This window comes from Tiliqua scincoides, chromosome 3, assembly GCF_035046505.1.
Source record: "Tiliqua scincoides isolate rTilSci1 chromosome 3, rTilSci1.hap2, whole genome shotgun sequence".
Lineage (NCBI taxonomy): Eukaryota > Metazoa > Chordata > Lepidosauria > Squamata > Scincidae > Tiliqua > Tiliqua scincoides.
In genome coordinates this window covers 94,932,436-94,950,879 of record NC_089823.1, presented here as the reverse complement: position 1 = coordinate 94,950,879, position 18,444 = coordinate 94,932,436, and the positions used below count along the sequence as shown (strand labels likewise).

Below are 18,444 nucleotides of genomic sequence, written 5' to 3'. Positions count from 1 at the left end.
TACTGTACATACTTACCTGGGAGTTAGTTCCATTAAGCTTAGTGGGTCTGATTTCTGAATAAACATCTGTGGATTTCTGTGGTTGGGCTAAGATGAGCACTTTTTTCAGCAGCAAGCACAGGCAAAACCTTGCAAAGTATATATACTGATGAATAGTTTTATGTGCATATTATATGACATATATAGAACATGAGTAGTTATTTGGCTGCTTATTGGATTAACTGCCATTAGCCTCTTCAAAAGACATGAATCCCATATTACACAGCCTAAATAAAAGAATACATCATGCCTCTATAAACTGTTTGATAACTGCTCTTTTTTTCTTATAGGATAACATGTCTTTAAAAGGTGACAAGATGATAGGCGTTGGAGAAGAAAATAGCCTAAGGGCAAAACAACAAGACGTTGAGGACATGATCCTGTCAAAGTTAAGCACATTTAAGACTATAATATGATTTATAGTTGTATGAATTAATCATGTACTTAAATCCCTGCTGTTAAAATCAATAGGGTTTATAAATGATTGACCTTGGCTGGATCATGCCCTGTTACTCAGCACCATCTTTGCACTGGAGTGCCCCAGACAAGTGCTTTTTTATCAATGCTCAGAACTCATGCTGGACAAATGGAAATTTTTTTTTTCTTTCCCCTTTGGTCCCCACCCACCTCTGTGTGAGAAGCTTTATGGAAATTTCTCAGAGTGATAGTACCTGCCCATAGTGCAGTGGTTCCCAAACTTTTTTGACTGGTGGCTACCTTGACTTACTAGTTAGGATACTGGCACCACCAAGACCACCGATCCCACCTCCTCCCAAGACCCAATCTGCTCACTCCCCACCCCCCTCCCGCCACCCCTTCCTGCTACTCCCACTGACTTATCTCCATCATTGTTTGGCGGTAGTAGCTTCAACCCAGGCAGGAAGACTCAGGCCTTCCTCCTGGCACTACCGGCAGAACATGAAGTGGTACGCTGATGGAGCACCTTTGTGACTGTTGCTGACAGCAGTGGAAAAAGAGGTCTGATGTCATACAGTGGGTATAAGATTGGGCTGTTTGTTATCTACACCTGTTCCTTAGGATTTGTGTATTAAACATTTTTGGGCCAGAGAAAGATAATTTAATTAAAGTTGCAGAAGTGACTGATGTCTCCAACTTGTCAAAAAAGGTTTGATTGCTGCACTCAGAGATTTGAGTCCATTGTCTTTTGTGCTCATTGTCATAAGCGTGTGCTCATTGTCATAAGCTTGTCTTTTGTGGTAGGATATCTGAATGTTTGTGCCATGTTCTGCATGATCAAGTAATACATTAAGCCCATTCCTGGGCCTAATCCTGCAGGGCAGGTCAACACAGACCTGTGACAGCAAAATAGTTGTCAGGGGCTTACCTCCAGGAAAGGTGATGATTGTTCCCTTATGTAGAGAAAACCTTTGCATATCTCCCCAAGCGTAGGATGCAATGGGCGGTTGCCATTTTGGCACAGCTGCATCAATGGGGGTGTGTCTGTGTGTGTGGGGGGGGAGGAAGATAAGATTGGGCTGTAAGTCTGCAATTCTGTAACACTTTCCTAGGAATAATCTGATTGAACACAATGGAACTTGTGAGTGAACATGTCTAGGATTGCACTATAGGACTGCAATTCTGAACACACTTAACAGGAGAAAGTTCCACTGAATCTTCAGTTACCAGCCAGCCCTCACATTTCAGTTAGTCTTGCAAAAATGTATCTACATTGTATTGGCAACCTTCAGTCTCGAAAGACTATGGTATCGCGCTCTGAAAGGTGGTTCTGGCACAGCGTCTAGTGTGGCTGAAAAGGCCAATCCGGGAGTGACAATCCCTTCCACACCGGGAGCAAGTGCAGTCTGTCCCTGGTCTGTCTCCCTGGCTATGGGCCTTCCTTCTTTGCCTCTTAGCCTCAGACTGTTGGCAAAGTGTCTCTTCAAACTGGGAAAGGCCATGCTGCACAGCCTGACTCCAAGCGGGCCGCTCAGAGGCCAGGGTTTCCCACTTGTTGAGGTCCATCCCTAAGGCCTTCAGATCCCTCTTGCAGATGTCCTTGTATCGCAGCTGTGGTCTACCTGTAGGGCGCTTTCTGTAGGGCTTTCTGTAGGGCGTATCTACATATATCACAGCAAGACCTATCTGTTGCTTGTTTGCATGTCCTACAGCCTGTGCTTCCATGAACTCCCCCAGGTAAACCATCCTATGTCCGTATCATGTTAGCATCTCTCCTGTCCTGCTCCCCATCCCTGCTCTACCTTTTCCTCCTGCTACCTTCATAGGATACAGCAACATTCAGTTTTTCTTTTTCCAGACAGACTTGGTCAATTTCAGGGACACTGTGTCTCTCTCTCATCCTAAGACCATCTCTGCTAACCGCATGTCCTTATATTTTCCCCCCTTTCCTTCCTACTGGGCACTACTTTCTCTCCTCACTGGAAATAGATGCTGGTTCAGTGCTTCTTTATAGGCAATTCTTCTATTGGATGCAAATCGTTTTAGTGTTGCTTGCCTACTGAAATATGTACATTTCATATTTCAGGAGGTCTGGTCTAGAGGGTAGAGCCTCCGTCTGCCTGAAGATAACATCCACAAGGTCGCCAGTTCGAGGCCACCAGCACCATGCGACCTTGAAGCAGCTGACAAGCTGAAGCCGAGCTATTCCATCTGCTCTGAGTGTGGGAGCATGGAGGCCAGAGTGTGAAGCCAGATCGGAATGAAACACGTGAATGTAGTGGTTCTTGAAAGAAAGAACCTTCTTTCAATTGTAAAAATCCCTATTTAATAAGGGATTTGGATAAGTCTGCCTATGTAAACCGCCTTGAATAAAGTCTTGAATAAAGACCAAGAAAGGCGGTATATAAATACCAGTTGTTGTTGTTGTTGTTGTTATTATTTGTGTGTCCATTTCCTCCTTCAATTACAACAAATTGCAATTTATTCCTTAATATACAATATTGTACTTTTTAATCATTTTTGGTTCTTGCCCCCTTCTTAAATCTCTTAAAAATCAATTTCCTTTTTGTGAGCAAATATTCCTGCCTAAAGCTCAAAGGAAACCTAAGCATAGACAAATGCAACCTGATGGGGATATATTCTGCTGGTAGCAGGTTGCATTTGTCTGTGCTTAGGGTAAACAAATATTTGCTGCAGTTTTTATGCAGTAGAGCATGATATTCTGCTCCAAGTGAGTTCCAGTAGTTCAGCTAACTACTTTTTAGTTTTATTTTAGCCCCTTGGGAAAGCTGTTCAGAGTTAGAGTGAAATGTTGGGATATGATCTAGACTTTGCAGGAACATGTGGTGTGGGTGTGGAAGGTGAGGCAGAACCACCCCATTGTAGTCCATAGAAAAGCACCGCAGCTGCTTACACAAGAATTGGCTCTCCTTACACCCAAGAAGGTTCTCCTTACACCAGCTTTCTCAGGTGTAAGGAGCACCTCCTCAGGTGTAAGCAGGCAGGGCAGCTGTGGTACTTTTCCATGGACTGCAATGGGGTGGTTCTGCCTCACCTTCCACAATTGTACTATACGTGCCTGAGACTTTGTGATTGTGGCCTCGAGAACTCAAAAATGAATCTTTCTTTAGGTAATAGCATAATAAATTTGACACTATAAATGCGTGTACATTTTATTGAGATGCTCTGTATTTTCTCCCAAACACACAAGGATGTTTCATTCTTCTGCTTTACTGTAATTTTTTTTTACTGCTGAGTATTAGGCATCAATAGCCACTAGGAGGCAGCAAACACAGCACTTTGAACAATTAACTAAGAAGTTTTACTGAATTGCAAAGAGACTCCTGGCACTTTAGAGACCAACAGATTTATTGTGGCATAAGTTTTCCAGGGCTAGATTCCAATTCATCAGATGCATGAAATATTGTTGTTAGCTGCTCTATACACATGCACATGGGTATAGAGAAAAATTGGAAACTGTGGAACCAGAAAGTCTCTTGCATTTCAAAGAGGTATAGTCTGTGACATGTATGCTCAAGTGTATACAATATAAGCACAATGAGTCAATGGAGCTTACTCCCAGGAAAGTGTGGCTAGGATTGGGTTGTTAGTGCCCAATCCTATCCAATTCTCTCACACCTATTCAGTCATGCCAACAGGGAGTGCACAGCATCCTGTAGTGAGGGGGCAGTCATGGAGGCTTCCTCAAGGTGAAGGTACATTTGTTCCCTTGCCTTGGGGCTATGTTGTGGCCGCATCAGCCCTGGAAAGTTGGATAGGATTGGGCCCATAGGGTGCTATCCTAATCACATTTAAAAGGGAGTAAACCCCATGGAACACACTGGGACTTACTTCCAAGTAAATATGCATAAGATTGCGCTGTGAAGCTGGAATCCTATATACTTAAATGGAAGTCACACTGAAGTCAGCAGAGATGACTTCTCCGTAGCCATGCACAGGATTGCACTACAGTATTGAGAACTTTCCTTAGTTCCTGTCCTCAAACACGTCTCTTTTACCTGAAATGCAACAATAGCATCTTTATCATCCTGACCCCAGGAAGGAGGCCTTTGAGGGGGTTACCAGGTTGAAACTTCTGAACTGAGCATATTCTGCTGTGATCTTTGTACTGACAGATGTCTGAAGGCATCATCATTTATAGCAGTAGTTTTCAGGTGAAGGTTCTCAGAAGCTTATCAAGGTTGTTCTTTGAGAACCTAAGTAGATATCACAATAGGTAGCTGCCGAAGACCATTGGCTGTGCCCTAAAACAGAGACTCATAGTGCCTTCAAGCCTAACAAATCCATTTCAGCACAAGCTTTTCTTGGGACTGCTTCATCAACAATATGTTCTAGTGCCACTTTCAGTTCAGAAGGGCAGACTGTGACACCCACCAAGCCTGGCCAGTTGACCCCACATCAACAGAGGAAAATTTCCCGTCAAAACCCACAAGTGTTGTGGCAGCTCAGACGGACTGCCTGAGAGGAATGTTAAAAACAACAGGGGAGCTTCTTGTACAGTCCTGAGATAAGTAACCTTGTATCCTGGCTGCACCACTTTGTACTGCATGTGCATGAGGAAGGGGACTCGGATGATTCCTTGCTCCTCCATTACGAGAGTGTGTCTGTGTGTTGTGTCATCTGTCTGCCCCGTATGCCCTTATGTTGTTTTTCATTTATTGTTTTTTATATTGTGGTGGGTGTGTTTGTTTTTGTTTCTTTGTTTAAAGTCTAAAATTGTAAGCTGCCTTGGGCATCTGCTCAGAAGACAGGCAGGGTATGTATGTATGCATGAATGAGTGTATGAATAAACAAACAAGCGGAAAACCAGCATGTCGGGGAGAAAGCCAGGCTTATTTCCAACATCTAAGAGTGCAATCCTACGCTGGTTTACTTAGAAGTAAGTTCTATTATAGTCAATGGAGCTTACTCCCAGGAAAGTATGGATAGGCTTGCAGCTTGAGAGTTCGGTCCTATGCATGCTTACTTAGTAATAAGTCCATTATAGTCAATGGGGCTTACTCTCAGGAAAGTGTGGCTAGGATTGCAGCCTTAGAGCCCAGCCCTCTGCATGTCTACTCAGAAGTAAGTCCCATTAGAGTCCATGGGGCTTACTCCCAGGAAAGTGTGGCTAGGATTGCAGCCTTAAAGCCCAGTCCTATGCAGGTCTACTCAGAAGTAAGTCCCATTACAGTCAATGGGGCTTACGCCCACGAAAGTGTGGAGAGGACTGCAGCCTTAGAGCCTCAGCCTATGAATGTCTACTCAGAAGTAAGTTCCATTGTAGTCAGTGGGGCTTACTCCCAGGAAAGTGTGGAGAGGACTGCAGCCTCAGAGCCCAGTCCTATTCATGTCTCCTCAGAAGTAAGACCCATTAGAGTCAATGGGGCTTACTCCCAGGTAAGTGTGTATAGCTTAAGTGTGTTGTGGCATCCCACACCCTCTCCCCCTCCAACAACCGTCACTCAGCAACGACTCGCCCCCCCACGCGCCTGCGCAACAGTCTGCACTGGGGGGCGGAGCAAATTCCAAACGACCGTCGAATGGTTGCCGTTGGCAGCCACCGGCGGCGCGAGCCAATAACAGCGCGGCCGGGCGAGGCACGCGCGCGCCCTCCCTCCTCTTTGTGCCGTCCACTGCCTCGCTCGTCCTCTCGTCTCCCTCCCCTCCCCGCTCGGCTTAGGCTTGTGGAGACGCCGCCATTGTAGGGGAGCGCCCCCGGAGGAGCGTCTCTCTTCGCGGCCGCCGCCTTCTCCCGGGTACGTACTTGCTGCCCTCGCTCCCTCCCCCAGCTGCCTCCGCGCTGTCGCCGAGTGAAGAGGGCGCCGCCTTCGCCACAAGCGCGAGGGTCGCTTTGAGAGAGGCCTCCGCGTTCCTCTTCCCCCTCCCCTTTCTCCATTTTGCGCGAGCGCCACGCGGTGGGCTTGTTTGTCCCCTTTTGCGTTCCGTACGCAGCATCTTTCAGCGCCTCTTGCTGGCCCGCCTTTGCTGCTGCGGTCTGTATGCTGTACAGCAGGTATTGGAATGGCGTGTGCAGTGTGGCCAAGGCTCCCTCCTCGCAAAGCGTTCCTAAAGCCTTAGCAGTTATCCAGCCCCAATTAAGCTGGGCTCAATTCATTTCTAAACTGGACATCCGTGTCACTAGACTGTGGAACTCCCTGCCACAGGATGCGGGCACGGCACGTGGCCTGGGTGCCTTGAAAAGGGGGTTGGGCCAGTTTCTGGAGGAAAGGCCCATCTTGGGTTGCCAGCCATGACAGGTCTGTGCAGCCTCCTGGTTTTAGAGGCAGGCTACTCAAAATGCCAGATGCAGGGGAGGGCCCCAGGATAGGTCTCCTGTTGTCTTGTGTGCTCCCTGGGGCATCCAGCGGGCCACTGTGAGATGCAGGAGGCTGGACCAGCAGAGGTGTATACCGCAAAGAAAGAAGGGTTCCACTAAATCCAGGAGAGTGCCCGCATGGCTAACCAGCCAAGTTAGAGAGGCTGTGAAGGGCAAGGAAGCTTCCTTCCGTAAATGGAAGTCTTGCCCTAATGAAGAGAATAAAAAGGAACATAAACTGTGGCAAAAGAAATGTAAGAAGGTGATAGGGGAGGCCAAGCGAGACTATGAGGAACGCATGGCCAGCAACATTAAGGGGAATAATAAAAGCTTCTTCAAATATGTTAGAAGCAGGAAACCCGCCAGAGAAGCGGTTGGCCCTCTGGATGGTGAGGGAGGGAAAGGGGAGATAAAAGGAGACTTAGAGATGGCAGAGAAATTAAATGAGTTCTTTGCATCTGTCTTCACGGCAGAAGACCTCGGGCAGATACCGCTGCCCGAACGGCCCCTCCTAACCGAGGAGTTAAGTCAGATAGAGGTTAAAAGAGAAGATGTTTCAGACCTCATTGATAAATTAAAGATCAATAAGTCACCGGGCCCTGATGGCATACACCCAAGGGTTATTAAGGAATTGAAGAATGAAGTTGCAGATCTCTTAACTAAGGTATGCAACTTGTCCCTCAAAACAGCCACGGTACCAGAAGATTGGAGGATAGCAAATGTCACGCCTATTTTTAAAAAGGGAAAGAGGGGGGACCCGGGAAACTATAGGCCGGTCAGCCTAACATCCATACCGGGTAAGATGGTGGAATGCCTCATCAAAGATAGGATCTCAAAACACATAGACGAACAGGCCTTGCTGAGGGAGAGTCAGCATGGCTTCTGTAAGGGTAAGTCTTGCCTCACAAACCTTATAGAATTCTTTGAAAAGGTCAACAGGCATGTGGATGCGGGAGAACCCGTGGACATTATATATCTGGACTTTCAGAAGGCGTTTGACACGGTCCCTCACCAAAGGCTACTGAAAAAACTCCACAGTCAGGGAATTAGAGGACAGGTCCTCTCGTGGATTGAGAACTGGTTGGAGGCCAGGAAGCAGAGAGTGGGTGTCAATGGGCAATTTTCACAATGGAGAGAGGTGAAAAGCGGTGTGCCCCAAGGATCTGTCCTGGGACCGGTGCTTTTCAACCTCTTCATAAATGACCTGGAGACAGGGTTGAGCAGTGAAGTGGCTAAGTTTGCAGACGACACCAAACTTTTCCGAGTGGTAAAGACCAGAAGTGATTGTGAGGAGCTCCAGAAGGATCTCTCCAGACTGGCAGAATGGGCAGCAAAATGGCAGATGCGCTTCAATGTCAGTAAGTGTAAAGTCATGCACATTGGGGCAAAAAATCAAAACTTTAGATATAGGCTGATGGGTTCTGAGCTGTCTGTGACAGATCAGGAGAGAGATCTTGGGGTGGTGGTGGACAGGTCGATGAAAGTGTCGACCCAATGTGCGGCGGCAGTGAAGAAGGACAATTCTATGCTTGGGATCATTAGGAAGGGTATTGAGAACAAAACGGCTAATATTATAATGCCGTTGTACAAATCGATGGTAAGGCCACACCTGGAGTATTGTGTCCAGTTCTGGTCGCCGCATCTCAAAAAAGACATAGTGGAAATGGAAAAGGTGCAAAAGAGAGCAACTAAGCTGATTACGGGGCTGGGGCACCTTCCTTATGAGGAAAGGCTACGGCGTTTGGGCCTCTTCAGCCTAGGAAAGAGACGCTTGAGGGGGGACATGATTGAGACATACAAAATTATGCAGGGGATGGACAGAGTGGATAGGGAGATGCTCTTTACACTCTCGCATAATACCAGAACCAGGGGACATCCACTAAAATTGAGTGTTGGGCGGGTTAGGACAGACAAAAGAAAATATTTCTTTACTCAGCGCGTGGTCGGCCTGTGGAACTCCTTGCCACAGGATGTGGTGCTGGCGTCTAGCCTAGACGCCTTTAAAAGGGGATTGGACGAGTTTCTGGAGGAAAAATCCATTATGGGGTACAAGCCATGATGTGTATGCGCAACCTCCTGATTTTAGGAATGGGTTAAGTCAGAATGCCAGATGTAGGGGAGAGCACCAGGACGAGGTCTCTTGTTACCTGGTGTGCTCCCTGGGGCATTTGGTGGGCCGCTGTGAGATACAGGAAGCTGGACTAGATGGGCCTATGGCCTGATCCAGTGGGGCTGTTCTTATGTTCTTATGTTCTTATGACCAGTTGCAAGAGAGGGCTCCAGGATGCGGGTCTCCTGTTGTCTTGTGTGCTCCCTGAGGCCACTATGAGATACAGGCAGCTGGACTAGATGGGCCTTTGGCCTGATCCAGCCAGGGGGGCCCTTCTTATATTCTTATGATTTCTTTGCAACATTCTTAAGGTGCTGGAATATGATTGTTGTGCTATTCCTGTTGCATGTCTAATGGTCTAAGAGTGCTTTGCAATCTTCAGTGCTCAATTCTCATAACTCTGTAAGAGAAGCTGTTTCTGTGACACTGACAGCCCAGGTGCACATATTTGGGAATAAGCCCCAAGCAAAACTAATTTCTGTAAATATCAGTGGTTCCCAGACTTTTTCAACTGGCGGTTCCCTTGACTTACTAGGTCATTGGCCATGGCTCTCCATTGGCCATGGCTCCCCATAGGGCTACAGTCCTATACATTGTATAGGGTGAGCATTCCATGGCTCACCTGGCTGGTTTCTGTGACTTCCTGTGGAACCACAGCTCACAGTTTGGGAACCACTGACGTATATCAGGGGTCTCTAAACGTTTCAGCCAGAGGGCCATATCAAATATCTGGTAAGGGTTGAGGGTTAAGGGTTGAGGGTTAATATCTGTCGAGGGTTGGAAAAATAAATAAATTTTAAATATAAAATTTCAATAAATCCATAAGAGTTTCAGAAAGTCTAAGGCCTTCAGAGGGCCCAAAAATGTTTCTTCTCGTTTTTCAGGAAAACCAAGAAGTGATGCTTTTAGACCTTTAGAAGGCATTCTCAGAACACCCTCCAGACATGGTTGGAGCATAGCACTGGTCACATTTGGATGAGTGGGCCAGAGGCTTGCAGAGGACCAGAGGTTTGCTGCAGGCCAGATAGAGGCTCGCTGTGGACTGTATCTGGCCCCTGGGCCAGGGTCTGGATACCCCTGACGTTTATGATCAGTCTATAGATCCAACACCAGGTTGGATTTTTCTCATCTAGCTGCAGGGTTCTGAAGACATTTTAAGACATTGGTTATTTTATCAACAAAAACAACAGGTGTTAAACAGCCTTATGGAGACAAACCATATTTCTTTATTCTGGTTTAGTGTTTGCTTATTATTTTAAAAGGTTTGCACTTTGCTTTTCATAAGATGATCAAAGTGAATTACAACAATTGGAAATAAATAAGAACAAATTTTATGAAAAGACCAATTAAAATGTGAATCAGGATAAATAGAAGTTAGAAAGTTTTTTTTTTCAAACATTACCCATTATTTCAATCCTATCCAGCTTTCCAGCGCTGAAGCAGCCATGCCAATGGGGTGTGTGCTGCATCCTGTGGGTGTGGGCAGTCACAGAAGCCTTCTCAAGGTAAAGGAACTACCTTGGGGCTACATTGGTGCTAGAGAGTTGGGCCCCAAGTTGCAGCTTGCTTGGCCTTCATCCATCCCAGACCTGTCTCCAAACACTAGTTTCTATTGCTTCCCTAGGATTAGATTTTGAAAACATAAGGTGGAGTTCAGTGTCATTCGTATGCTGATAAGTCATCTCCCACTTGACTACCTCCAGTAACATATAGATGTTAAATAACATGAGGACCAGAATGGAATCCCTTACCATCTTCTACAAGGTAACAGCAATGGAGTGGAGTATGAGTCCCAACATCACTTTTGTGGCAGCTGTTGGCAGTTAATTCAATAATTAATGAAACAGCTACTGCGTTCATGTTTTCTGGGAAATAAAAGTTTATATACACTATGAAAGGATTTGCTGATGGGGATGTTACTTTGCTGTCAGAAACAGCTTCTGTAAAATTATTTTAGGAGTATAATAAGCCCATCAAAATGTTGAATGTTCTTACACTGGAATTGTGATTTCTGAAATGGAGCATCTGTAGAAATGAGATATACTGGAACAAAGCTTGCCAGTATGGGATGTTTGACTCCTTTAGAGAGTTAGGAACCTAGTGGTGGAACCAAGAGATGGGAACAGGCTGAGAAAACAGGTACAGTACAGTGAGGGTAGTGTAGTATGATGTAAGTTGAAAAGCATGTATTCCAGTAGTCCCCCAACTGCACCTCAGTGTGCACCACAGAATATTTTGATTTATTTTCTGCCTATTTATACCTCTCTTCCTCCAAGGAGCTCAGAGTGATGTACATGGCTCCTCCTCCCCTCTTTTGTCCTCACAACAACCCTGTGAGGTAGGTGAGACTGAGAGATAGTGATTGGCCCAAGGTTACCCAGTTAGTTTCATGGCTAAACGGGGATTTGAACCTGAGTCTTCTAGGTATAGGTTCAACTCCTGAACCACTACACCATCCTGCCTCTCTCTTCTTAACCAGAAATTCTGGCTGTGTGTCTCTAAGACAGTGATGGAGCTGTAGAGGCACTGTGAAGGAATTACTCCAACATAAAGGGTGCAGCAAACAAAATAAAGATAGGAACCACTGGTATATTCTGTAATAATATAATGTATTAGGCTGAAGAATTCATCTCACTCAATACAGATGTTTATGTTTGTGCATTATAATTGCTTTATCAGTTATTTCTAGTTATATTCTAGTTCTAGTTTTCTAGTTTACTCTTCTACTGCAGACTGAAGTACTTGTGCAGCTGTTGGTAAATGCATGTAGCTCAAATTATTCTAATAGCAAATTGACCCTGCATATGCCTGATCTTGTCTGATCTTGGAAGCTAAGCAGGGTCAGGCCTGGTTAGTACTTAGATGGGAGACCGCCAAGGAATACCAGGTGCTATAGGCTTATACTATAGTCTTTCAAGACTGAAGGTTGCCAACCAAATTATTCTACACATTTTATATTTCCATTCTATGTTAATAGACAGTAAATATGCTTATGTATATTCTTTATTTGCGTATCTTTGTCTTTAAAACTTGGAAAGGTTTACGGACATTACCTTTGTCAGCTGGATGGCCTCCTCTATTTGAAATGTAAATTGCAGAATATAGAAAGCAGCCTTATACTTAGTCAGACCTTTGGGCCATCTAGCTCAGTGTTCTCAGCACTAACTTTCCAAGGTTTCAGGCAGGAATTTTTTTCACTGCCATATCGGGAAGCGTTGAGGATTGAACCTGGAACCTTCTGCATGCAAAGCAGTTGTTTCATGAACCTGTGGTCCTGCTCTAATAGAAGATCCCAAAACTCTGTATTAGGGAAAGTTGTCAAGTTATTTGGCTGTGAAAGCATTGTATTCTTAGCCACTACACTAAATTAGCTTTATAAATCATTAAGTATGATTCCTATGTTAATGTTCTCGGTGTCAGATATTTTAAAGCAAATCTGAATACACTGAATACTATATCATTGAAGTAGTGATTTAAATAAATTACATTAGGATTGCATTCTGGGTCATTCCATGTAAAAATGGACATGGAGGTCAACAGTTTTTTCAGTTTTCATTTTCTCCTTCCCACTTTATTTTTTTAAATTCAGTTTATATCCTGCCTTTCACATAACCCCAAAGGCCACTGTGCCCTAGTAAAATACTGTACTATAACAAGTCAGTACTGAGCTGACATGTGGTGGCAGGCATTTTGAAATGATCTTTATAGCATGAGGAACCACATCAAGTAATTATATATTTGTGAGGCTTCACTTGTTTGTGTAATAATATGAGTTACATGTGCCTTCCTTTTCTTCTCTGTTGCTTCTGAAGACATGTTGCTCAATAATATTTTATAAAAATCATTCATTCAACAGAATCATTATTTTAATTCATATACAGTACTCAGAATTTGAACTTGATTTGACTTGCTTCAACATATGTTGCAAACACAGTAAAAGTTACCAATTCTGAAACTAATGTAGTTGAGTCATAACAAAATATGCTGAATTGTTTTAAATAGCAAATAGATCAATTTAACATGATCATTTTAACATGGATATTAAAATTACTTGGCTCAAAAACCAAAACAATTTAGAATGCAAAATGTTTTCTTACTTTGCAAATCTAATGTGACTTACTGTATAATAATCCTTCTAGGTTTTGTGGATGGTACATTCAACCTGTTTACTTTATCTAAACAGAAAGTACCCCAAAATGTAGTGGTGATGTGTGGAAGTAGGGCTCATTTTAAGCCCAGTTCATAATCAAACATTTAAGCCAGATTTATACCACTGGAGTTGTAGGGATATAGACCAGACTATTTATAATACTGTGTTAATAGTGATTGTGAACTAGCTGTCCATTTTTTTTTGCAAATTGTTTGTTCTGTTGGATGATTCTGGATGAAATTGTTTGTTCTGTTGGATGCAGAAAGGTCCATCTGGAGAATGAATAAACAGCTGAAATTGCCATCACAGAGGCTGCTAATGACTTTGTAAACAATAAAAAGTTTTATATTCAGAATTGTCAGTGCAAAAGGCCATAGGCTTGGAAATGCTAACATTTATTTCTGCAGTTTTGTGAGAGAAGAGTGATGTACTGCTTAATATCTGTGGATTTTGTCTCAAAACCAAATCACATGATACAGTTTTTCTTTGTGTGTACACTAAGTCCCAACATATGTACTGGTTCCATTCTGGAGGTCTGTCCAGAAGTTGAGATGTACGTAGGTTAAAACAGCTGGCTCTTGGCCAGCCCGGCACTAGTGCTTCTGTGCTAAAGAAACACACAGACATACTGCACCTGTGTGAAAATGTCAATACAGTCACCTTAAATCAGATGTCCATTACTCGGTGTAATTAACTGGTTTAGGCCTGGTTAGTACTTGGATGGGAGACCGCCTAGGAATACCGGGTGCTGTAGGCTTCTACCATAGTCTTTCGAGACTGAAGGTTGCCAACCAATTCAAAGGCCAAATATTTTATTAATAAGAACAAATGTTTCCAAATTGAGTGAAATAATTTTTACCTTTATTTCAGGAATTCCGGAGCATTTGAAATATGTGTAGTGTTATGCAAACTGAGAGAAAAATTGACATGTTGAAGATCCTGCGTAATACAACAGAGCGCCTAGAATGCGATCACTGCAATTTCAGAGGCTCTGACTATGAGAACATACAGATTCACATGGGTACTATACACCCTGAGTTTTGTGATGAAATGGATACTGCAGGTTTGGGAAAACTTGTATTTTATCAGAAAAGCGCAAAGCTGTTCCACTGCCACAAATGCTTTTTTACCAGCAAGATGTACTGTAATGTTTATCATCATATCACAGCACATCATGCAGTGCCTGATAAATGGAATGAAGAACAGAAAGATGTGTTGGAAACAGACATAGAACCCCAGAAAAAACCTCTCTTTGTGGAACAAAAGCCTTTGCTCTCTGCTGAGTTACAGAAACCCACCATGTCTCCAGAGTCTCAGAAGCCTACTCCTACTGAACCTGTCACATCTGAAATTGGGTTGTCCTCCAAAATGCAAAAGCCTATCCCAGTTGCTTCCATGGAGCAACAGAAGGTTGCTCCCACTGCATGTCCCGAGCCACAGAAACCCATTCCTGTTGTATCATCAGAATCTCCCAAACCTGTTCCAGTAATGTCATCAGAGCCACTGAAACCTGCCCCTTCTGTGTCTCCAGAACCACTGAAACCTGTCCCAACTGAGTCCCCAGAGCTACCAAAGCCTGTCTCTGCTCTGTCCCCAGAGCCACAGAAACCTGCCACAGTCTCTTATGTGGAGCCACAGAAGTCCCTCCCTGTTGTACATCCAGAAGTACATATCTCTGCCCCAGAAACTGAAAAGCCTGCACCACTTGTACCTCTTGAACCACAGAAACCTATTCCACCTATATCCCCAGAGCCTCAGAAGTCTGCTCTGCCTGCATCTCCACCTGTGACTGCGTCAGAACCACAGAAATTTTCTCCAGCTGTGTCTCCTGAGCCCCGCAGGCATTCCCCGGCTGTGTCTCCTGAGCCCCGCAGGCATTCCCCGGCATTCCCTGTGTCTCCTGAGCCAAAGAAAACTCCTGCTGCTCTGTCCTCAGAACCTCGCAGGCATATTCCTCCAATGCGGAGGCCGGCTTCAGCACTTTCTCCTGAGCCACGGAAACCAGAGCCAACAATCTCCCCGGATCCCTGGAGGCCTCCTTCCAGTATTGCTCCAGATCCTTGGAGGACTGCCCCTAATCTTTCTCATGAACAACAAAAGTCTTCTATTACAGTCTCCCCTTGGTCCCCTAAACCTCCCCCATCTATGTCACTTGAGTCAAGGAGGCCTACTTCAGAGCCCCGAAGACCAGCCACTATGATGTCTCCTGAGCCTCAGAAGTTTATGCAAGAGCCTTGGAAATCCACATCCTTGCCTGAATCTCCAAAACCTAGTCTTGCTTCTTCAGAGCCATGGAAACCCATTTCTTCTGTTTATCCTGAAGGCTGGAAACCTGTTTTGTCTCCTGACACCTGGAGGCCATCACCACCACCACCGCCTCCTCCTATGCCAACTGAGCTTCGAAAGCCTGGACCGCCTATGTCACCCGATCATTGGAAACCTTCCTTCTTTCCTGAGCAGCATAAACCCGCTCCCTCTGTGTCTCCTGATCCTTGGAAATTTTCACCTGAGCCCCGAAAGTCTACTTTCTTTCCAGAGACTCAGAAGCCTGCCCCTTTTGTTTCTTCTGAGCTTCAGAAACGTACTATGATTTCTGAGTCCCGAAAAAGGGCCCTGTTTCCTGAGCCTAAAAAATCTGTTTCTCCTGAGATGCAGAAACGTTCGTTTTTCCATGAAGCCCACATGGCTTTTCCTGAAGTCTCAAAACATGCTCTGTATTCTGAATCTCACAGACCTACTCCTATGTCTCCTGAGACTCAAAAACATGCCTTTTTCACAGAGCCTCAGAAACATGTTGCTGTTTCTTCTGAAATTCCACAACATGTTCCCTTCTCAGAACCTCAGAAGCCACCTGCTCTTTCTCATGAAGTGCTGAAGCCTCCTGCAGTTGCTCCTGAAATCCAGAAACATGCTACCTTTGCTGAACCGCAGAAGTTGCCTCCTGTTTCCCCTGAAAAACAAAGACAAACTTTCTTTGCAGATCCTCCAAAAAGTTCTCTCTCACCTGAACTCCAAAAATCTGTACCTTCTGTTGATCAGAAGCAGCCTTTTGGTGCTGATGTCCACAAACCTATGCCCGCTGTTTCCTCTGAAGTTCACAAATCTGTTCTCCCTGACTTTAGTCCCCCTAATGCTTCTGTTTTTTCAGAATTGCAAATACGTACTGAACCTGGTAATAAAGACTTTTTTGCTGAGCATCCAGAAGGTGAAAATTCATTCAGTGCTTTGTTAACACCAAAAGAACAGCCTATACAAGGCAAGGAATCTATCGAAGATGTCTTATATTCTTGTCCAAAGAAAAAACCCAAGAAGGAAAACCAAGATATTTGTCATACAGAATTAAATAGCAATGAAAGTGCTAATATAGAGATGGATACATCAGACGTAAAGGAGCAGGAATCCAACAGTGATCAGGAACAGTTTGATATGGAGTCTCCGGATCTCAGTAAACAGACTAAAACTGATGCAGCTGCTCCCGGTCTGCCTCAGTGTGTGTTGCAGTTTACAGAGGAGAAGGAAGCTTTTATATCCGAAGAAGAGATAGCAAAATATATGAAACGTGGCAAAGGCAAATATTACTGCAAAATTTGTTGTTGCCGGGCTATGAAAAAAGGTGCCGTTTTGCATCATTTGGTTAACAAGCATAACGTTCAAAGCCCATACAAGTGTGACATATGTAAAAAGGCTTTTCTTTTGGAATCTCATCTTAAGAATCACGTTGCTGCTCATGGTCAAAGTTTGCTGAAATGCCCACGTTGCAATTTTGAGTCAAACTTTCCTAGAGGCTTTAAGAAACATTTAACCCATTGCCAAAGTCGTCATAATGAAGAAGCCAGTAAGAAACAGATGGATACCACTACTGAGCAACCTGATCAGAGCCGTCCTAGTGAAGAGGCCAGTAAGAATCCAGTGGAGGGCACTGAATCGTTTAATGAACCACTTACTGAGCCACTTAATGAACAAACTCAGTGATTTTTGTTTTAGAAGTTCAGTAATTTCTAATTACGTTATACTGTCCAGTAGTCAGTGATGTAGTTGAATGTATATAACAAAGTGAAGTATGTGCTACTATATATTACTGTGTTGGCATGTCATGGGAAACTCAGTGGCCACAATTCATTGCAGAGGTAAGTGTGCTTAAGACATGAACTATAGCATGCTTAACTGTTGTGTTTGATTGTGGCTGTTTACTTAGATGGCAGGACTTGTAACACTCAGTTTACCAAATAAATCAGCTTGTACTGGGTTGCAGATTATTATTTTTTTAAAAGGATAAAAGTCATTTAAAATGTGTAGCTCAAAAAGCAGGTGATCAGTAACAAGTCCATTAATTTTAACTGTAATTCCAAATTTTATCTTTGAAAAATATTGATCACCCTTGTAAAATGTGGAAACATCACCACAAGAAATTGATTTAAGCCGTGCATGAAATAATGTAGGGCCCAGTCCTATTTAACTTTTTGGTGCTGGTGCAGACACAATGCAGCCTTGAGGAAAAGTGAACAAATGTTCCTTTACCTGGAGGAGGCCTCCATGATTGTCCTCTTACTGCAGGATACAGCGCATGCCCAAATTGGCATGGCTGCACTGGTGCTGGAAAATTGGATAGGTTTGGGCCTGTAGTGTCTGGAATTGTAAGATGTGATAAGTGTACAAGGGAGGGGGTGTTCACTGACAATTGTGTTGTCACCTCAGTCAATTTCTTGCTTTTGCTCAGTCAATTTCTTGCAATTTCTTGATTTTTTCAGTAGCTATAGTCTCACCATATTTGAGCTTTTGGAAAAGCGGGGTATCAATGTTTTAAATAAAACAAATATTTGAAGTACAAATTAACGTGTGTAAGTTAGCTAGTGTAATATCAGATGTACTGGAAATATATATGTGGTGTTTTGTATCATTGTTCTTTATATTAGAGAAAATGTGCATTTTAAGGAATTCTTTTTATTCTTTTAACAATAAAAATAATTTGTGCGTTTGGGACTGTTAACACTGTATGTGTTCGGGAATGTTTCATCCATTAAAATTTCCTGATGGAGATTTGTACAGGGAACAGTACCAGTCACTCATAAGTATGGGAAAGTAGTTCCATTTACAATGTAAATCTGTTTCCTATATTAAAAAGAAAATATAAATGTACAGTCTCTTTCTAAAATTCAGATTTGGCCCATAGTGTTTGTGCAGTTGGGTTTAGATATCCTTGGAGTGGTGTAAGAAGAGGATATTATGCCGCTATGTTAATTTTGAAAATTAAATTGGCATCTGTGCTTCTCCCAAAAATATGCTCAGAACCCAAAACACTGGAAAGCTAGTGCCTTTGCTGGTGTATTTTTATGTGTGAGGAATCTTTTGATTCCAGTGGTACCAGTGGCCCCATAGTCTGCTTCTGGATTGTGGATACATGGGGCTGGA

The 18,444-nt window shown here is 43.8% G+C and overlaps 1 protein-coding gene across 1 annotated transcript; it reads left to right on the top strand.

Annotated features, from left to right (window-relative positions):
• The first annotated feature begins 6,124 nt into the window (after positions 1 to 6,124).
• Positions 6,125 to 18,022, top strand: CHAMP1 (chromosome alignment maintaining phosphoprotein 1). Its single transcript, XM_066622129.1, has 2 exons — positions 6,125 to 6,215; positions 13,906 to 18,022. Exon 2 carries the CDS (start codon positions 13,927 to 13,929, stop codon positions 17,005 to 17,007), a length of 3,081 nt encoding a protein of 1,026 aa, XP_066478226.1. The 5' UTR covers positions 6,125 to 6,215; positions 13,906 to 13,926; the 3' UTR covers positions 17,008 to 18,022.
• Positions 18,023 to 18,444: the final 422 nt, after the last annotated feature.